The sequence below is a fragment of the Pinus tabuliformis genome, chromosome Q, assembly GCF_031772625.1.
Source record: "Pinus tabuliformis cultivar Carrire ecotype Pingquan chromosome Q, CPIR1, whole genome shotgun sequence".
Taxonomy (NCBI): Eukaryota; Viridiplantae; Streptophyta; class Pinopsida; order Pinales; family Pinaceae; genus Pinus; species Pinus tabuliformis.
Window position 1 is genome coordinate 702,568,490 of NC_142296.1, and position 17,997 is coordinate 702,586,486.

Sequence of the window (17,997 nt, forward strand, 5' to 3'; positions counted from 1 at the left end):
CAAAATGCTAGATGAGTTATTCTTCGCCGATCTTATTACCGATGAATTTGATCCAATAGTTCTGATTGTACCAATAATTGGATTATTGGCTAGAGATAAATTATGTGACATATCAGGGCGGCCAATTAGTAAATTTTCTTGGTCCAGTCTAACAGATGATGATATCCTCAATCGATTCAATCAAATTTGGAGAAATATTTTTCATTACTACAGTGGATCCTTTGGTCGAGATGGTTTATATCGTATATATATACTTTCATTATCATGTGCTAAAACTTTAGCATGTAAACATAAAAGTATGATACGTATAGTTCAGAAGGAATTAGGTCCAGAACTCTTTAAAAAAATCGTTTTAAAAATAACAAGAATTTGATTCTTTGCCTTTCTCATCAAAAGTGGAGGCCTGTTCACAGAGAGAACAAATTTGGCATTCAGATATTCCCTAGATAAATCCCCTAGCTAATCTCTGGTAAAAGATACAGGATTTGAAAATAGAAAACTGATTTGACCAATGAAATGCTCTTTGAGTAATTGCCTCGATTCAGAATCATTTTGATTTTTCTATCCGAGATCTTAAATAATTAGGAAATAGATACATTACATGGGGAAAGTTGTGTGCAATGAGAATTGCAAGCACGATTTGGGGAGAGATTTCTTGCTCTTACTGATACTGAAGGAGCAGATCATCCACTCCATCCAATGAACTCTGGGTTCGAGTCCCGGGCAACCCGGATCAAATTTCTGATAGGTACCTCTGTCCACTTATTCTGATTTTGGATCTAATCAAGTTTGTTTTCATATTTGTTTCTATTCAAAGGGAACGAACTATCGCACTATGGGTTCTCTAGAAAGGTTATAAAGAATTTCTATTCCATTCATATCAATTTCTTAAGAATTTGGTTCCAGAATTGCGTTGCACTTCATTATAGGGAAAAAGAAATACTGATTCGATCCTATCTGTTCTCATTCCAATTGATCTACCATTTCTGGAACTAGGAATAAAGAATTTGATGGAGTATCTAACCATAGATAGATCTATAGAGTGTGGAATATATGTAAAAAATATAGTCTATCTAAAATACCTTTATATTCTATCTATATAGTATAGATTTTTGGTGTGAGCACCGAGGGACAGATGGTAAATATAGCGATTTGACGCGTACTCTTGGTCACATTAATAACCTAATTCTTGCGTTCGAGAGCAAGCAAACTAGAAAACTTTACGAAAGCGATCTCGAAAGAAACCTGGTATTTTGAATAGTGCTTTCTTGTAAAATGTATTAAATTATTATTCATCATTTGTATATTTTTTGATATGTTATCTACTTTTTTTTTTTTTGGTGAAGTCAATATTTTTTAGTGAAGTCAATGTATGTAGCCTAACTACACCATTTAGTATTGAAGCCTCATGTTAGTTTTCCATTCTTTATTTGTATAGCTTCCATCATAGAACCATTTCTTTATTGTACATGGTGAATTATTTGTACCACTACAACTTCACTATTAGTTACACTTTTATACAACTATCAGACATTCATATCCTTTCATCATCACAACAACACAACTTGTATATTAAACACTATATTATCATATAGAGTAAACATCATTTAGTCATATGTACCAACAAATTAAAATCCATGTAGTTTTGAGAATTTCAAAATAATTTGATTATACAAAAGTGACTTAAGCTAGTCAAAATTGATAAAAAAAAAGTTCTGGGAAATTATTAGGCCACACAAAAATTAATTCTACATTGAATAAGCTTGAGAAACAATACAAATAAATAGATAAATAATCTAACATAAAAACAAGAAGATTAAACCATAATAGTTTAATGTACGTAATTAAACTATTATTAAACCCACTAAAATAAGCAATCAATAAAAACATTTTTACTTTAAAAATAACAAATTATCATTAAATAAAATTTTAAGAAAATGATATTCATTCTCACAAATAGATTCATATTCAACAAAAAAATGATATTCATTCTCACAAATAGATTCATATTCAACAAAACTAAGCTAGATGTTGCTTTGAAAATGATTTAGGAAAAAAACAATATCAATTAAAAAAAAATGGAAAATAAAAAAACTATAGACCCATAAATATATAAATAATTAATATATTTATAATTCTAACCTATCATTCCAATATATAACAACATAATCCATTCATAAAATTTCCACATAATCTATTAATAAAACATATTTCTATATAAATTAAAATAAATTAATTATCATAACACACCATGAAATTAGCATTTCAGGCGACAAAATGCACATACATTGTCATGAATTTTTATGAATCTCATAAAATAATGGATACATTATAATGAGAATAGGTGAATCCATAAAATAATGGATACATTATAAGGAGAATATGTGAATCCGTAAAATAATGGAATGGAATGGAGTATATGTCCAGGGGATGTGTGAAAATAAGAAGTAGAAAAAGGCGATGGCGATGGCGATGGTTAGGGTTTCGAACAGAGTTCTGGTTGCTGCCGCATCGGCTCCCAAGCCTGCCTCAAGGGCCGAAGGCGATCCAGGGGTTGGGGAAACGGTGATCGCTGCCGGAAGGTCGTCTCTACTGAAAGCATCTTCAGAGAAATGGCCGGTCTCACGCAGACGAATGTCTCAAATACACCCAGATCAGCGTGGCTACGCATCTGTGGGGGTTTCTGTCACAAGATTTCACGCGATTCTGGATAGGGAAAGAAGTACAAGTCTTCAGCGAGATGGGGCGAAGGCATTAACGGAAGCTCCCATTTCTGCGTGGATATACGAGGAGGGTTTTCTCTTGCGAAAGATTGAGGCCCCAATCTGCGCCCCTGAACAAAGAAGCCTGCTTGACGTATGGCGTTTAGAGGCTAGGCATTGTCCAACCCAGATCGCACGGAGAATCGGCAGGGGGGGACTGCATGATGCAGATCCGCTCCCTCCTACAACACACGGGCCCAAACATTGTAGTTTTGGCTTAGATCTATACGATCTAGCCTATATCCGAGCACAGATTGATCCCAGGCAGCAGATCGAAGGCACCATTCATAGATCGAGCAGAGTCCCCGCAGATCTTGACATGCAAAAGGAAAAACGAACAAAATCAGGGCCAGATCTGGAAGCTTGCTTACAGCCAGAGCAGGTAACAAATACTTGTTTTCAGATTCTGATAAAACCCCCACAGGGGAAAACTCGGTTAGTATGGGTCCATGCAGGAAGCACCTCCTTGCAACTGAAACAACAAATATGGGCAGAAATGGGATACCCAGTCCAGATCCAACATCTGGTCAGTGGTAGGCGGTCTCTCCAGGACTGTAGATCGATGGAAAGCTATGAGATTGGGCCAGGATCAATCATTACTTTAAACTTCAGATTGAGAGGAGGGGCTCCGCCTCAGGGACAGCAAAGCGGAGACAAGGGAAAAAAAACTGCACCCCAGCACCAACCCAAGGGAGGTTTATCCTACAAAAATATTTTACAGGGCAGCAGAGACCCAGGGTCCTCTCCAGATCAAGGCGGTCACATACCCAGGCCATACATAGTAGATCAGGCAGAGCAAACCCCAGCCTTAAATTTAGATTCTACAGGGCTTGATGATTTTGTAAAGTCCTATGAAACGCAAGCTCTCATTTGCCGTTTCAACAGCTTTTGGCCTAAACCCATGGATCTATTCCATTGGATCTTCACCAGCTGGACCATGGAATGTGATATTCATCTATGCTCAAAGGGGTTTTTTATAGTAAGATTTACATCAAAGGAAGTCAGAGATACAGTCATTAGTGCAGGGCCATGGTTTTGGGGAACATCGGGGCTGTTTATGACCCCATGGTTTCCAGATTTTGATCCAAACAAAATGACTGTAACCAAAATGCCGGTCTGGGTTAGACTATACAATCTTCCTCTGCATTTCTGGAATGAACGAGTCTTGGAAGGCATTGGGAACAGTATAGGGAAATATATCAAAACAGATCTGGAAAGGATTGATGAAAGGATCTACACTTTCGCACGTATTTGTGTGGAAGTAGATTTAAGTAAAGGGCTGCCGGACAATATAAGGCTGATCTACAAACAACAAAACTGGTTGCAAGTCCTAGATTATGAAAACACCGCTTTCAGGTGTAGGCTCTGTAGGCAGACATGACACTTACAAGGCTCATGTCCAGAAGCCAAGAGTAAAAAGAAGCAGAAAGGGAAGCAGAGGAAAGGATGGCAATTCTCACCCCCAGATTCAGAGGACGAAGAATCAGAAGCAGAGGAGGAAGAGATCCCTGCAGAGAAGACCGAGGCAGCTCAAGAAATGGAGGAACAGAAAGGAACCACATCCGACAACAAGGCAGAGATGACAAGCGTGGATCCCAGCATGGGAGGCACCAAACGACATCACCACTCAGATACTTCAGATTCAGACAAAGAAACTGGCCCACAGAATGCAGAAACACAGATAGTCATTGCTTCGATCGAGCCCACTCAAGGAGAGTGGCGTAAGGTCGAAAAGAAAAAGGGGAGAAAAACTTGAAGCGTGAGTCTAACTCACTGCCGGAAATTCAGTTTTTTTTGCCTCTTTCTTCCTCTCTTCTCTCTTCTCTTTTCTTATTCTTTTTGCACGTTAGTCTTCTAACATTGCGTGGGGTGCGAAAGCACTCGAGCCCTTGCGGCAGCTCACAGAATGCTTCATTGCATCTGCTAGTGTAACTTTTCATTATCTTTTTAATAAAAAGTTACCGTTTTTTTCCTTGGAAAAAAAATGTCCAAGGGATGTTTCATAAGATTTAACGAACTCAACCATAACGTCGTTCTGGAGTGTACTTGCTAACAACTCGTCCATTTATTGGTTGCGTAGGTCTTGCATTCTTTTCGAAACCCTGCAAAATACAATAAATTGAAGATCAGAATATTAATGATTCGTATTTTCACATATCCAAAGTAACGGCAAACATTCCTTTAAACATCTTTTTATAAATTTACAACTTTAAATAGTTTGAAATTGTAATGTTGAAATTAACCAAACTACAAAGAAAATTAGGGCCTAAAAACTAATTAAAAAAACCAAAAATTAATAATTATTTTTTTAAATTATTATTATTAATATTTAATTTTATAGACACCGAATACCAAATTAATGTATAAAATTTATTTATTTCTATGAGACAAAAAAAACCCTCAACTTAGTAATTTTTCTACTAAATACATTTCCTAAATTATTAAATGTTAATTTTACAAAAACACATACAGCTGACTAAATGATTCATCTGTCTCAACTTTTGTCGAAACCAGTCTTCACACAAATTTTAAACATAATTTATTTACCTCCATAATATCAATTAAAATCCAAAATCAAATAATAAATCCTGGGTTAAGTAATATCACAAACTATCCCATTGTAACGTTATTGAGTTAATAGCAAGCAAGAGAGAGAAGACCCAGTACGTACATCATTCACAGCTTCTTGCAGAGCCTTCACTTGGTCTTTCGAGACTGTCCTTGCCTGCACAGGGTTTAATGAAAAAGAATCAGGTCACAGGGTCGATACACACGGGCACAGATTTGTGGTTAGGCAGTAACGTGACGGGCGATAAAAATACCTTGTGAATAACGGTCCAGATGACTCCCTCCGTGCAAGGAGGAGTGGTGAGGGATCCCATGTACCGGTAATATTTCCTGCTACCAAATTTTATGTGCGTCGGATTCACCACGCCCAGGGGTTCCACCGGCGGTTCCATATCCGCAATGGCCTTGATTTCATCCATTAACTGTTCATTGTACCCAAAGATAGTGAGCATTAAAACATAATCGCCTCATAATCTGCTAATGAGGCAAAATGAGATTGGTATACAAATATACCTCTGCCAAGAAAGTGTCAGGCCTGCCCAACTTGTAAATGATTCCAATCACGGCAATTTCGCCGTCCTGCGCTTGGTGCACCATATGGATTTCTAAAGGATGCCTGTTTCAATGCAAAACCCTTTAGCAACCCCTAAATAGCAAAGTATAATTTAGTGCAGCAAACATTGACAAGAGGGTTTTGAGATTCTACTTTTTTCCATCAATAGTGTGCTCGGTCGGGGTGTGCCAATGGCTTTGACGCGGTGTGAATCTTTTCCCTTCTATCTCAACACCGCCGGCTCCTTCCGACCAGTTCACCTGAGGCAATACAGCCATAGGTGTAAGAGAGAATTGAACCCGAAACCTTAAATGGAAAAAGCATTCAAAGAAGAGAGAATCGAACCCGAAACCTTTAAATGGAAAAAGCGTTGAAAGAAGAGGGAATCGAACCCCGAAACCTTAGATGGGAAAAGCGTTAAAAGAAGAGAGAATCGAACCCGAAACCTTTAGATGGGAAAAGCGTTTAAAGAAGGTTTCCTTTACTGACCATGATGTCCTGACCCCTGTTCATAAGGGTTGCTTTTGCAGGGTAATAGAATCTGCGGAGCCTGCCCAGGTCCGGAGAGATCAAGGCATGTCTCTTCACCACATCGATGGGAGACTGATGCGTCCCGTTCCCGCAGGCCTCCCATTCCTCCTTGAGCTCCCCCCAGTGCTCAGGCCCCTTGGGACCCTCTTTGTACTCGAACTCACTCTCATCCTCTGTTCGTGCAAAGCAAGAAAATCGAGTTTCAGATTAATCTCTACAAAATTCTATATGAAGATTTAAAAAAACACAGTTATAAAGGATATTTGACAAATTACCAACTTCCTGAGTTCGAACGCCGGGGATGAAGAGGATCAGGGCAAATGCAATGAATACCAATATTACAGATCGCGCCATAGTAAGGAAGCGAAGCAAATTAGCAATAATTCTTCGAAGAATCCTAAAGTTACGTAGGTTGAACGAACTCTTAAAGGACAGTAAAGTGGTACTTTATGTAAAATGGTCGTTCATGTAACGTGGAGATCGAAGAATTGTTCACATTTTCATATTAGTAATTAAGAATCAGATCGTACTCACCAAAATCTCGAGGATCATTTTCTTTGAGAGGGATTTGTAAGGTGGTGGTGGTTTCATTTTGAGAGGTTACTCTTTTAAGATATTATTTTTAGCAGAATGTTTCTTATTATATTTGTGGCCAGTAGCATATGGGTATATGATGTATTCAATTTTTTTTAGTTATTAGTTATTAGTTTTTTTCACTAATTTTTTTTAAATTTATTCAAAGTTTAACATTATGAAATTAAATATATTATTTTTTGATAAAATTTTATTTTATTTATCTCAAATATGATTGGTTGAAATGTCTCTCCTTTTATTGTATAATGATGCAAGAATTGACTTTTGTGTACTCTATTATTATTTATTATGTATTAATATCACTAATTACTATGTACAATAAATATAAATAATTTGAAAAATAACATTATATCTTAATTACTATGTACCATAAACACAAATTGTTTGTAATTAAATTCAAAAATCCCATTTTTTCATTGCTTTAAAGTATTGAATAGACAATTTTTATGGGTTTTATTTTTTAATTTACAAAAGAATAATTTAAAAAATATAAATTTGAAAAAAATATGTTAAAATAACATGTGTACAATTTGTACAACTCTCATTATATCAATCTATACTCTAACTACATGACATGTGTTCTATAATATGAGCGTTATGTAAAAAAATTGTCATCATTCAATATTAAATAAATAATTATTAACTTGTTATCATTCTCTTCAATGTCAATTATATATAACCTTTATCTACCAAAAAAATGTTTAATTATATTTAAAAAATTAATAAAAAAAAGTTAAACAAATATTCATATAACACATTTTGCAATTTTATTATTGTTTAGAGTACATACACCACATCATGACATTAAAATATTTTATTAAACTAAGCGGCGAGGAACGCTAGCTATGCAACCATGTTTTAATTTTAGGTGGAGGAAATGTCGTTGACTTTTTTTTAATTAATTAATGAATAAGATTTAATGTTTTCCGAATAACCTTCATCTTATAACTGGATCTATAGTTATGAGTTGGATGTTACAACTTCAAAAAAATATTTGAATTAAGAAATTATGTTGATTTTGAGTGTCGCCCAATCGTGCTTGCCACTAGTAAGTGGCGTTTGAGCTAATTGAGGTAACGCGGCAATAATTGTTCTTGCAATTTCATATCTACACTTTTAGTGTGTGTCCATTGACCTATGAAGGCTTCTGTCGGCAACTATTCTAACGATGTCGTGGTTGTCCATTTAGTAATAGCCATTCTTAGAATTTAGTTTCACTTGTGAGGAACTTCGATTCTGCGACACTGAAACGGTCCCTTTTTCGTTTTTCTCCAACACGAAAATGGAACACCAGTTGTCACGCCCCTATCCTGGTGGTAGTCTTCCAACCACTCATAGGTGCGTGCGACACCGCCACACTTTTTCCTTTCACTAATACTCAAATGTATGGACTACGCCTAACCAAACACTTAGCCAAATTTTACTTCAAGTGTTATAACACAGCGGAAATAAACTTCAATTAATCTTCATCAAATATAAATGCACAACAGATAAAACATTCAACACATCATCATAATGGGAGGGGCAACTCCCATAAACTGAAGTCTGCGCAATATCAATATAAATACAAGTCATGAAGTTCAATTGTACATAAAATTACACAAGTGTTGTGTTGTCAACAACTAAGACCAACACTCCACCACTTCACAAGTTATCACCGCAAATTTCTTGCCAAAGTTTTGCCTTGGCACGCCCAACCAAGTTTTTGTTGACTGCACCTTTTCCTTGGCATGCACACGTCCTAGGCCTTTCACTGGAAGCTCACCCGCAAATTCAACTTGTTCTACACATTGTCCTGTCCATCGTGTAGCGCTACACGCCATGTCACTACCCGGCACGCTGCACACCTGCTACCGAAACCAGGTGCACACGCCACCTGGGGCCCTCGTGTCGTTCACCTGGTCTACCCGCACCTTCACATTGTTTGCATCAACTCTTGTCACCCTTGGGTCAGGTCGCACTTATATGCACACCCAAGCGGGTCTCAACCCAGTCGATACCAACTCTTGGCACTCTAATCGCAAGTCTACCCGCCTGTCAACATCATTGTGTTTCCTGCGTGCAACGACCAGTAACCAGTCTTCTCGTTGCACAAGTCTTAGCCTGCCTACACCCAATGTTCAGTGCGGCCTACCTGTCGCACACGGTCCTTCTGTACTTCACCAAAACCCAGAAACCCCAAACTTCTGCCTAGCAAACACAACCCTGCATCCATGCACTCAACCTGTTGCTTTCAGCTCCTTCGCTTGTCTTCTACGTTCCTTCTCCAAGTTCAATGCTTTCTCCTTGATGCTTTTAACGCCATCCTCCAACGCCTATATAAATGTATGCTTACCCATGGTAAGCTCAAGGGTCATGACCCTTTAATGGTCACACCATTCAAAGTCATGTCGGCCTACACATATAAATCATGTGTCGACCCTCCATATAAAAATTGCATCACTCTCCATCGTATGGTCTCTTGGTTGGTCCATGCCAACACTTGCCCACCTCATTGTTTTGCTGCCTCCCACTGTCGTGCTTTACCTCGGGTTGCTTAGGTCGGCCACCCACTCACTCGACTTGCCCAACCACATATCGTACGACTCATCCAACCGCACGACTCGCCTGATGCCCACACATCTCGCCCGCCCTCTTTGGGCGTGTTCCCACCCACCACCTTTTCCTAATGTGTTCACTTGACGCATTCACTAAGTTGCACATCCACCCGAGTTGGCTAGTATGGGCACCTGTCACACATGGGCATTCTCACTACAACTTGGTTGCCTTTAATAGAATGTCACCCCATGTCATCGCACTTTACCTGAGTTGGTCAATACGGGTGCTCGTCGCACATGAGCGCGCCCGCCTCGGGTCTGACACTGTCCACCACTCTAAAAATGTTGTTGCCCTCGACAACACCATTTCAGCAAAATCTATTGCTAAGACATATCAATATATGTGGGCACCCAGATAGCTCCACCCATGACCTACTCCAAGTTAAAATATGTCAAACTCTACAATAAAATCATGTGTTGGATCCCCCTGTGATGGTGATTTGTTGGGTAGCTAATCCAACCATAACATCGCCTCCACAAGAACCCATGCTCCCTACATCATCATGACCATCTTCGCATCCTTTTGTCAATCATGTCCATCTCGCCCCAAGTGTCTTCTCATAAGTATAGAGGACTCACTTCCATGAGTAGAAGACAATAAGCCTCACCCGCATGCCAGTATAAGAAGAGTTAGGGGATGGGAAAATCGATGGCTCTCCATCCTCCTTCTCCAACAGCTCAATCCATCTATCTAGATCTTCCTCCTCTAATGTATGCTTTCGAGCTCTCCTTGTCACACGGAATCTGTCAAGGGTGCGGACACGACTGACCTTCCTAGAAGTCTAAGACATTCTAATGACAAACAAGACAAAATGGAGTGATCTTTCTCTAAATACACCTTTTACAACATGAAAACTACAAGTGTTTAGGCTTACCTTATTCCAAAACGCTGTTGTTGAAGTCCGTTCTTGACGATCCGGATGAGCTCCTCCTTCAAGTCAATTCCTGCAACCACAAACAATCAAACAATTACCAAGCACTTGCATTTCATATAATAAAACATATATTCAACATGCAGACCAAGGAACACATGAAATAACTCATTAACACAAGCTATTGAGAAAAATAAACCAGTTTGTATTAATAACGAAACAAAGAAACTCTTACAACCTGGCCTTGGTGTTGTGCAAGTTCCTCCCAGGGTCCATCAAGGGTTTTCCTCTACTTTGACAAAGCTCACCCTCTCCCAAGTAGAATCAAGTGAAGACAATCTCTCCTCACAAAGGCTCTAATGGAAGACCTAAATCCTGCAGCATTTACCCAAAGAAAATGTATAGCTCCAACCTCTTCTCCTTCTGGCTCAATGCCTTTATTTATAGTGCTGTAAAGAGGTTATTCAGGTCCACTATCAATGGGATCATCCCCCTCTTTGGGTGGGATAGCTCCCTTATTGATGGGATAAGTTCCCCCTTAATAGAGATACATGAACCAACTGGAGGCGCATCCATTTCATCAAACCGACCTCTAGAATGTTCTAGAAGTAACCACAAGTAACTTTTTCAAGATAAAACTCGCGCATTTTGCCTTTTACAGAGGGACGCACCTGTCCCTTAACATACAGAGCGTCCATGGACGCAGATTTTGTGAACATGGTCAGCGTCCCCGCAGGTAAGGCTAGAGAGAACCTGCGACCCCAGAGATAAACATAGTTTTTACAAGACTTTCTCTCTTCTTTGAGTTTGAGATGGATAACAGAGGCATGAGACTTGCCTAAGAGGGTAGCATGACTGTTGATTTGAGCCATACTAACTGTAAGTAGTCAAGGTGACATTTTTTAGTGTAACAGATTGCCCCCTAAAGTGCGAAGCCTGGAATAGAATAGGGTTTTATAATTCTAGGAAGGGTGAAGCGCTTTATCATTTCAAGGATTGCCTTGTGGATGGCCTGGTTGGAACCTGCAATTTTCAACACAAAATACATGGATAAGATTATATCATCACTGAGGTAGGCATTCCCATACTCAGATTCAAAACTTTAACTAATGGACTAACTATTCTGATACAGGAATGATCTTGCAGTACATCATTTTTATAGACTTTTGTAGACACAGTATGGACGCAGCCATCTGTTTATGATTAGTCTACATAGATAATGAATACAAAACTCCTCGCAGCCTGGACGGTAGAAACTAGATCCAGGGTCTTCACTTCTACTTCCCGAATTGGTACGATTCTAAGCATGTGATTAAATGATTCGATGTCGAACATGTTAGAAACCACTTGATTACCAGTCAATGATGTGAACTGTTAACAAGCGTGAGAGAAACCACCAGTAATGTCAATGGTCCTCAAAGCACCAAGCACAACCCGTGAAATGTGAATAGATGTTTTGATGTCGAACACTTCACGGAATCCTTTGATCGAAAGTCAATGATGTAAACTGACGTCAAAGGCGAGAAACCTGCCATTGATGCATGCAGACTTCAAGGTACTGTCGATTCCTAAGTCATCTTTCTAGATAATGTGTCGATGTCGATAGAAAGCGACCCGTTGCAGGCAAGCCCGCAACACGAAATCATTGTTCAAGTTGAAGAAATGTTGCTGAAAGGACTGACTCAGGGATGGTCAAATGGATGACAAGTATTTTGCAGATGAAAGTTTTTGCTTGCAGACCTCTTGAACACATAACGACACGACAGATGGCTTGGTGACGAATAACTCAAAGTTAATCCCCGAAACCCGGTTAAAGACTTTCAAAGTGATTTGGTCAACTGTGAGGTAAAAGATTTCCCAACCCAGGTGAATGAAAAGTGTCGTGTTCAAGAGTGGTAATAAAGTTTCTTCTGAGACAAAAGGTGACAAACAGGTTCATTCTTCTCTCTTTTCCCCCACCATTTCTGGCAAGTACCTCTTTATTTTTAACAAGCTTGAGGAGGATAACATATGCTTGATTATAAGCTCATCCTTCGGACGAGTCCAACCTAGTTTAAATTCGAACCCTAGGAAGGAGTGGTTCGTTCCTGTTTGTAATTGAACAGGTCCTCTACTGTAAAAGTTTAACGAGCCCAGTATAGGAGAAACTCGGCGTTTTTCAATTTTAGAGAGTCTGAAAAAACTAAAGGAGACTCCACGTTGAACTTTTTCGTATATTTGTGTCCCTCAAGCCCGAAAAAGTATAAAATAATACCTGGGGGAACCGCTTGATCTTGCGACCAAGGAGTACTTTCATAATAGTGTCGTCAACCTGAAAAGTAAAAAGCGATCAAGGACACGTCGTTTTATTTCCTTATCGAGTTTGAAACGACAAAAACCCGGCAATCTTTTCCTGATTTTGCGGTCAGAAAAGAGCTAAAAGGGGACCGTCTTTTAATTCCGTTTTAACGAGTGAAAAAGAAACACTCGGCGATCTTTTCATGTTTTAGGAGTCAGAAAAGGGCTTAAAAGATGACTCTGATATTTTTGTTTGTGAAAAATTACAATTTCCCTCGAAATCCCTTTGTCCTGCACAAAAGCAACACATTACTCATACCTGTTTAAAATAGGCAAAAATACATTCAAAAACATCTTTTCATGGTAAAAAATGAACTAATTCATCCAAAAAACCTATAAAAAGACCTTTTACCATATCATTTTTACCGTTTCACTGTTGAGGTTGAAAAAGGAGCTTTTGACAAGAAACTTCCCGTGGTCGCTGCGGAAAATCTGACCGTCGGAATCGAACGCCGTCTCATCCAGGTATTTTACACATCCTACTCTGCATTTCTATCCGTTTAGAATCAATTTTTAGGTTTTAGTTTCATTTTTTGGGAGGGTTTTGGTTTTGGAATGCGCCTCTCGGCGGACGCAGGTGCCCTTCGGGTGACCTGCGTCCCCCGACTTTTTCTCATACGGGAAAACGGTCGGAAGACGCAGCCCGCCTTCAGGCCAGATGCGTCCGGGCGCCCTGTGCTACAAAGCCGGGGTGCGTCCTCCGAGAAACGCGCATTTCAAAACCCCAACTCTCTCAAAAAACCACCAAAAATTCCCAAATTAATTTCTAATTGCTATTTTTGATATGCAGGGCATTAATCATGTTAGACTGGAGAGAAAGAGAGCATGTAGAGGAAGATGAAGCTGCAATAAATCATCAACCTTCCCTGGATGCCCTAAGAGCATGCGGATTATACAAATATTGGACCATACCGGGCATGAGGGGCCAGGTAAGATTCTTGGAATGGCTGGTTGAGCGATGGAACGTACAAGAACAATGCTTTTACATAGGAGGGCACCAGCTCGAGATAGAGCCCTCGGATGTATACTTTCTCACTGGCTTGCCAAACAGAGGTGAGCAACTCAGTCTTGCGGGGACTAGGCCGGGTGGCCAATCCCTTGATAGTCTCCGCGAGGAGTGGTGCACACGTGGGGCTCACCATTCAAAAGGCATAGAGATAAAACACATCACTCTACCGGAACTCAAAGTCATAGCGTTCACGGTTACCAGAATTTGCGGCGCGGCCGCTTTACACATTGCTTCCGGATCCCAAATGCGGATGGCAATTGACTGTTACCAAGGCACCATTTTCAACTGGTGTGAAGCTGTGTCGGCTCATATGAAGAGCCAACTGACCAAGGCAAAGAACGGACGACTAAAGACTTTTGGATATGGGCCTATAGTCGTGAGCTTTGCCTTGGAGAGAATTCCAATGCTGATCCCTCAGCAACTCACTGTTGATATCTTGGGTCCCCAGCAGCCAAAGCTGATACGATGGGTTGCGGTGATGGCCCGGCATCCTGACGAGGGCGCGACAGTAGTTCGATTCTCAGATAGTTATTTTGACTGGTTAGAGGGCCAGCTTTTTGTGATACAGGACTTTCCGTATGCCGGAATGGATTTCAGAGGTGATCCGGACATGGTTCTTCCACAGGGAGAACAATGGGACGACAGAGGTACTTTTTATTTTCACAAGTTTTCTAGTTATGTATTTTTTGTATTTTTTATATATATCGTCTCAAAACTAATAGTAAACTTTTTCAAAATGCAGATGTTGGTCCACAGCGTCCAGCCAACCTCCGGCCTTATGATAGACTACATCCAGCTGCACCGGTACCGGCCCCACAGGATGCGACAGCAGAAGTACTAGCTGAGTTGGAGCATGATCTAGAGCGTCTCACGGCAGATATACCTGAGACTACTATGGACGACATTCCTATCAGGCTTCAGCGCTTCGTAGTCGCGGTCCCTGGACCGTTTAGGAGATTTTTGCGTAAGGTAGCCCGCGCAGTGGTGTCGTACAGAGAGCACCACCAGTGATTGACTAGTCACTTTTGTAGTCACATGTGACATTTTTGACTTTTTGTACTATCATTTTGCCGATCATAAGGTGTTTTAAACCTATGATCGAAGACGATGTATATATTTTTTGACACACTTCTATCTATATATATCACTATTACCGGCTTATCTTGTTTAACATATGTGATGAAATGTTTTTAAATTTACTTGCATGATTATCGTAAATGTCTGTCCAACATTCGAGAAGCAATTGCATCTGCTAATGTATTCAAAGACCTTGGAATATGTTGATATTCAATGTAATCAAATTCACGTTCCAAGAGACGCACTCTCAAAAACAACCTTAATAACACAGGATTTCTAATGGCATAAACTCTATTAAGCTGTAATACAACAAGTTCAGAATCTAACCTCACTATCAAACGTCGAATTCCAAATGAAATAGATTCGGATAATAATTCAACCACTGCACTGTATTCTGCAATGTTATTCGTTGTTTGACCGAGGCTTACCCCATGCATAGAAACTAACTCGTCAGAGGGCGAATAGATAACCCAAGCTGCGGAAGAGATATTCCGTGTATTACGACAAGCACCATCAGCAAATCCAATGTATGTTTGGAGAGGCGTCGACATCTACAATATCAAGAGTAAAACCAAGATAAGCCAGAATAATGACGAAAAACCACACTCGCTAAGCTAAGCACACTGACTAAACTAACACACTTGCTAGCTAGAAAGGAAATCTAACCTATCTAAAAATTTCTCCATACCCATCATTTTAAGCATAATACCTCTTTAGGTAAAGTCCATTTCTGGGTTTACCCAAAGAGTCCCCATCAAAATCAACTAACTCATAAGCCCCTTTTGCTAGCTTTCGCTTTACAATGTAGGGCCCATGCCACATGGGAACGAATTTTCCGGCACCTAGCTTATCGTTAGCTTGATCATATAATAGTACTAGGTCTCCTTCCGAAAAACTTCGAGGGGTTACATTTTTATCGTACTGAGCTTTCATTCGTTTCGCGTGAGTCTCGATAGCTAAAGTAGCGTCACGTCGAGTCTCATCTAATTTAGCCAAGTATAATAACCGTTTCTCCTCTTCGGAAGTAGCTGGAAGTAATTCGACAGCCATTTGAAGTGATGGGATTTCGCATTCAATAGGTAACACAGCTTCTAAGCCATAAACTAGCTGGAAAGGGGTGAAACCTGTTGAATTTTTCACTGAAGTTCGATATGCCCATAGCGCCGAAAATAACATGTTATGCCAATTCGTTCGATGGATACCAATGATCCGTCGAATCATGATGACTAGAACTTTGTTGATTGACTCAACCAAACCGTTGGCTTGCGGATAATAAGGAGTAGAGCTATCGTGGCGCAAACCAAGCTGGCTTGTAAGCTCAGTCATCATGACGTTTCGAAAATGGCTCCCATGGTCAGTAATGATTGCTTGTGGGACACCAAACCTAGTTATGATATGATTGAATACGAAAACTGCAGCTGTCTTGCCGCTTGCGTCGAATGTAGGCATCGCCTCGGCCCATTTTGTAAAATAATCAACCGCGAGGATGATATACGCATGCCCCCCGGCCGAGTGAGGGTTACAAGTAATAAAGTCAATGCCCCATTTGGCGAATGGACCAGCGGCAATTATAGGGTGGAGAGGAGCAGGTGGAGCGCGCATCTTTCGATCAAACACTTGACAGTTGTGGCATGTTCTGACAGCAAGGATACAATCTTTAAACATAGACGGCCAGAAATAGCCAGCGCGCAACACCTTCTGAGCTGTGGCATACCCAGACATATGACCGCCACATGCTCCAGAGTGACAATCATTCAAAACTCTCTCAGCCTCTTCGTGAGTTAAACAACGTCGAAAAACTAAGTCTGCCCCCGGCGATAAAGTGTATCTCCAATAATTCTGTATTGCTGGGATCGAAACCGAATTTTTCGACGGTCTTCCTTGGAAGCTTCAGGCCGAAAGGTTTGGGTTTGGAGATAGATGATTATATCCCCATACCACGGATCTAAAGTGCTAATAAGAAACAAAGATTCGTCCACAATGGACTCCTCTGCCACAGTCTCTGTGTCAGCACTCGGGAAATCACACATCAATTCCGCAAAAACTAAAGATTTCTTAGACTTGGACTTCTCGAACTCCAAGTCGAACTCTTGCAGGATAACAATCCATTTAGAGTACTTGCCCCCTAGCAGTTGTTTTGTCAAAATATAAATCATAGGGTTGCAATCCGAAATAACTGTAGTCTTGCGGAGAAGAATGTAGTGACGAAAACGCTGGACAGCTTGAACGGCTGCCAGGGCCAATTTCTCCACATGCGAATATTTTAACTCAGTGGGATTTAAGGTTCTACTAAGATAATATATCACATGCTCTGCTTTGAATTCATCTTCTTGAACTAACACCATTCCAATGGTGGAATGCGAAGCTGCGAGGTATAAGAAGTAGTCCTGGTTGTAGTTGGGAGGATGCAATAACGGTGCATGGGTCAACGCGTGTTTTAATGCATCAAAAGATTGTTGGGCAATCTCGTCCCAAAAGAATTGTGCGTTCTGTTTCAACAACCGTGTAAAACCTTTAGTGACCTCGGCGTAGTTTGGGATGAATCGGCGTAAAAAGTTCGCTTTCCCTTGCAAACTTTGGAGTTGGCGCAAACTCGAAGGAGGAGGCAATTTGATGATAGCCTCGACTTTCGAGGGATCGACGCGAATGCCGGCTTTTGAAACAACAAATCCCAGCAATCGACCTGTTTCTATACAGAAAACACACTTGTGGGGATTCAACCGAATTCGATAATGCCTACACCTCATAAAGATTGCTCGTAGGTGGACAAGGTGATCAGCTCGTTGTAAAGAATGAGCAGGCAAATCATCGAGATAGGGTTGCACAATGTGCTTGATGTCATGAAATGCATAAGACATCGCCCGTTGAAAAGTGGCCCCGGCATTCTTAAGTCCAAAAGGTAACTTGCAATAAGCAAATGTCCCCCATGGACAAATGAATGCCGTTTTTGGTTGGTCGGCAGGTAGAATATTGATTTGATTATAGCCTGAGAAACCATCCATGAAGGAAAACATCTCACTTCCGGCACAATCATCAATAATTTGATCGATATAAGGCGTAGGATAGTTGTCTTTTGGACAAGCTCGATTGATATCCC

General features: G+C 40.2%; 1 protein-coding gene across 1 annotated transcript; it reads right to left on the reverse strand.

Annotated features, from left to right (window-relative positions):
- Positions 1-3,805: 3,805 nt before the first annotated feature.
- On the reverse strand, positions 3,806-6,792 carry LOC149221492 (alpha carbonic anhydrase 7-like). The gene is made up of 7 exons (XM_089382984.1): positions 6,690-6,792; positions 6,373-6,587; positions 6,037-6,143; positions 5,844-5,946; positions 5,585-5,752; positions 5,434-5,487; positions 3,806-4,864 (listed from the first exon to the last, which is right to left on the reverse strand). The coding sequence occupies exons 1-7, from the start codon at positions 6,766-6,768 to the stop codon at positions 4,781-4,783; spliced, it is 810 nt and encodes a 269-aa protein (XP_089239110.1). The 5' UTR covers positions 6,769-6,792; the 3' UTR covers positions 3,806-4,780.
- Between the last annotated feature and the right edge of the window lie 11,205 nt (positions 6,793-17,997).

Excerpts from the sequence above, each read along its gene's own strand:
- LOC149221492 (XM_089382984.1), bottom strand. The coding sequence starts at position 6,768 with ATGGCGCGATCTGTAATATTGGTATTCATTGCATTTGCCCTGATCCTC. Across the intron at positions 6,144-6,372 it reads ACAGGGGTCAGGACATCATG|GTGAACTGGTCGGAAGGAGC; the intron begins GTCAGTAAAGGA and ends GTATTGCCTCAG. Across the intron at positions 5,947-6,036 it reads CACACTATTGATGGAAAAAA|GCATCCTTTAGAAATCCATA; the intron begins GTAGAATCTCAA and ends GCATTGAAACAG.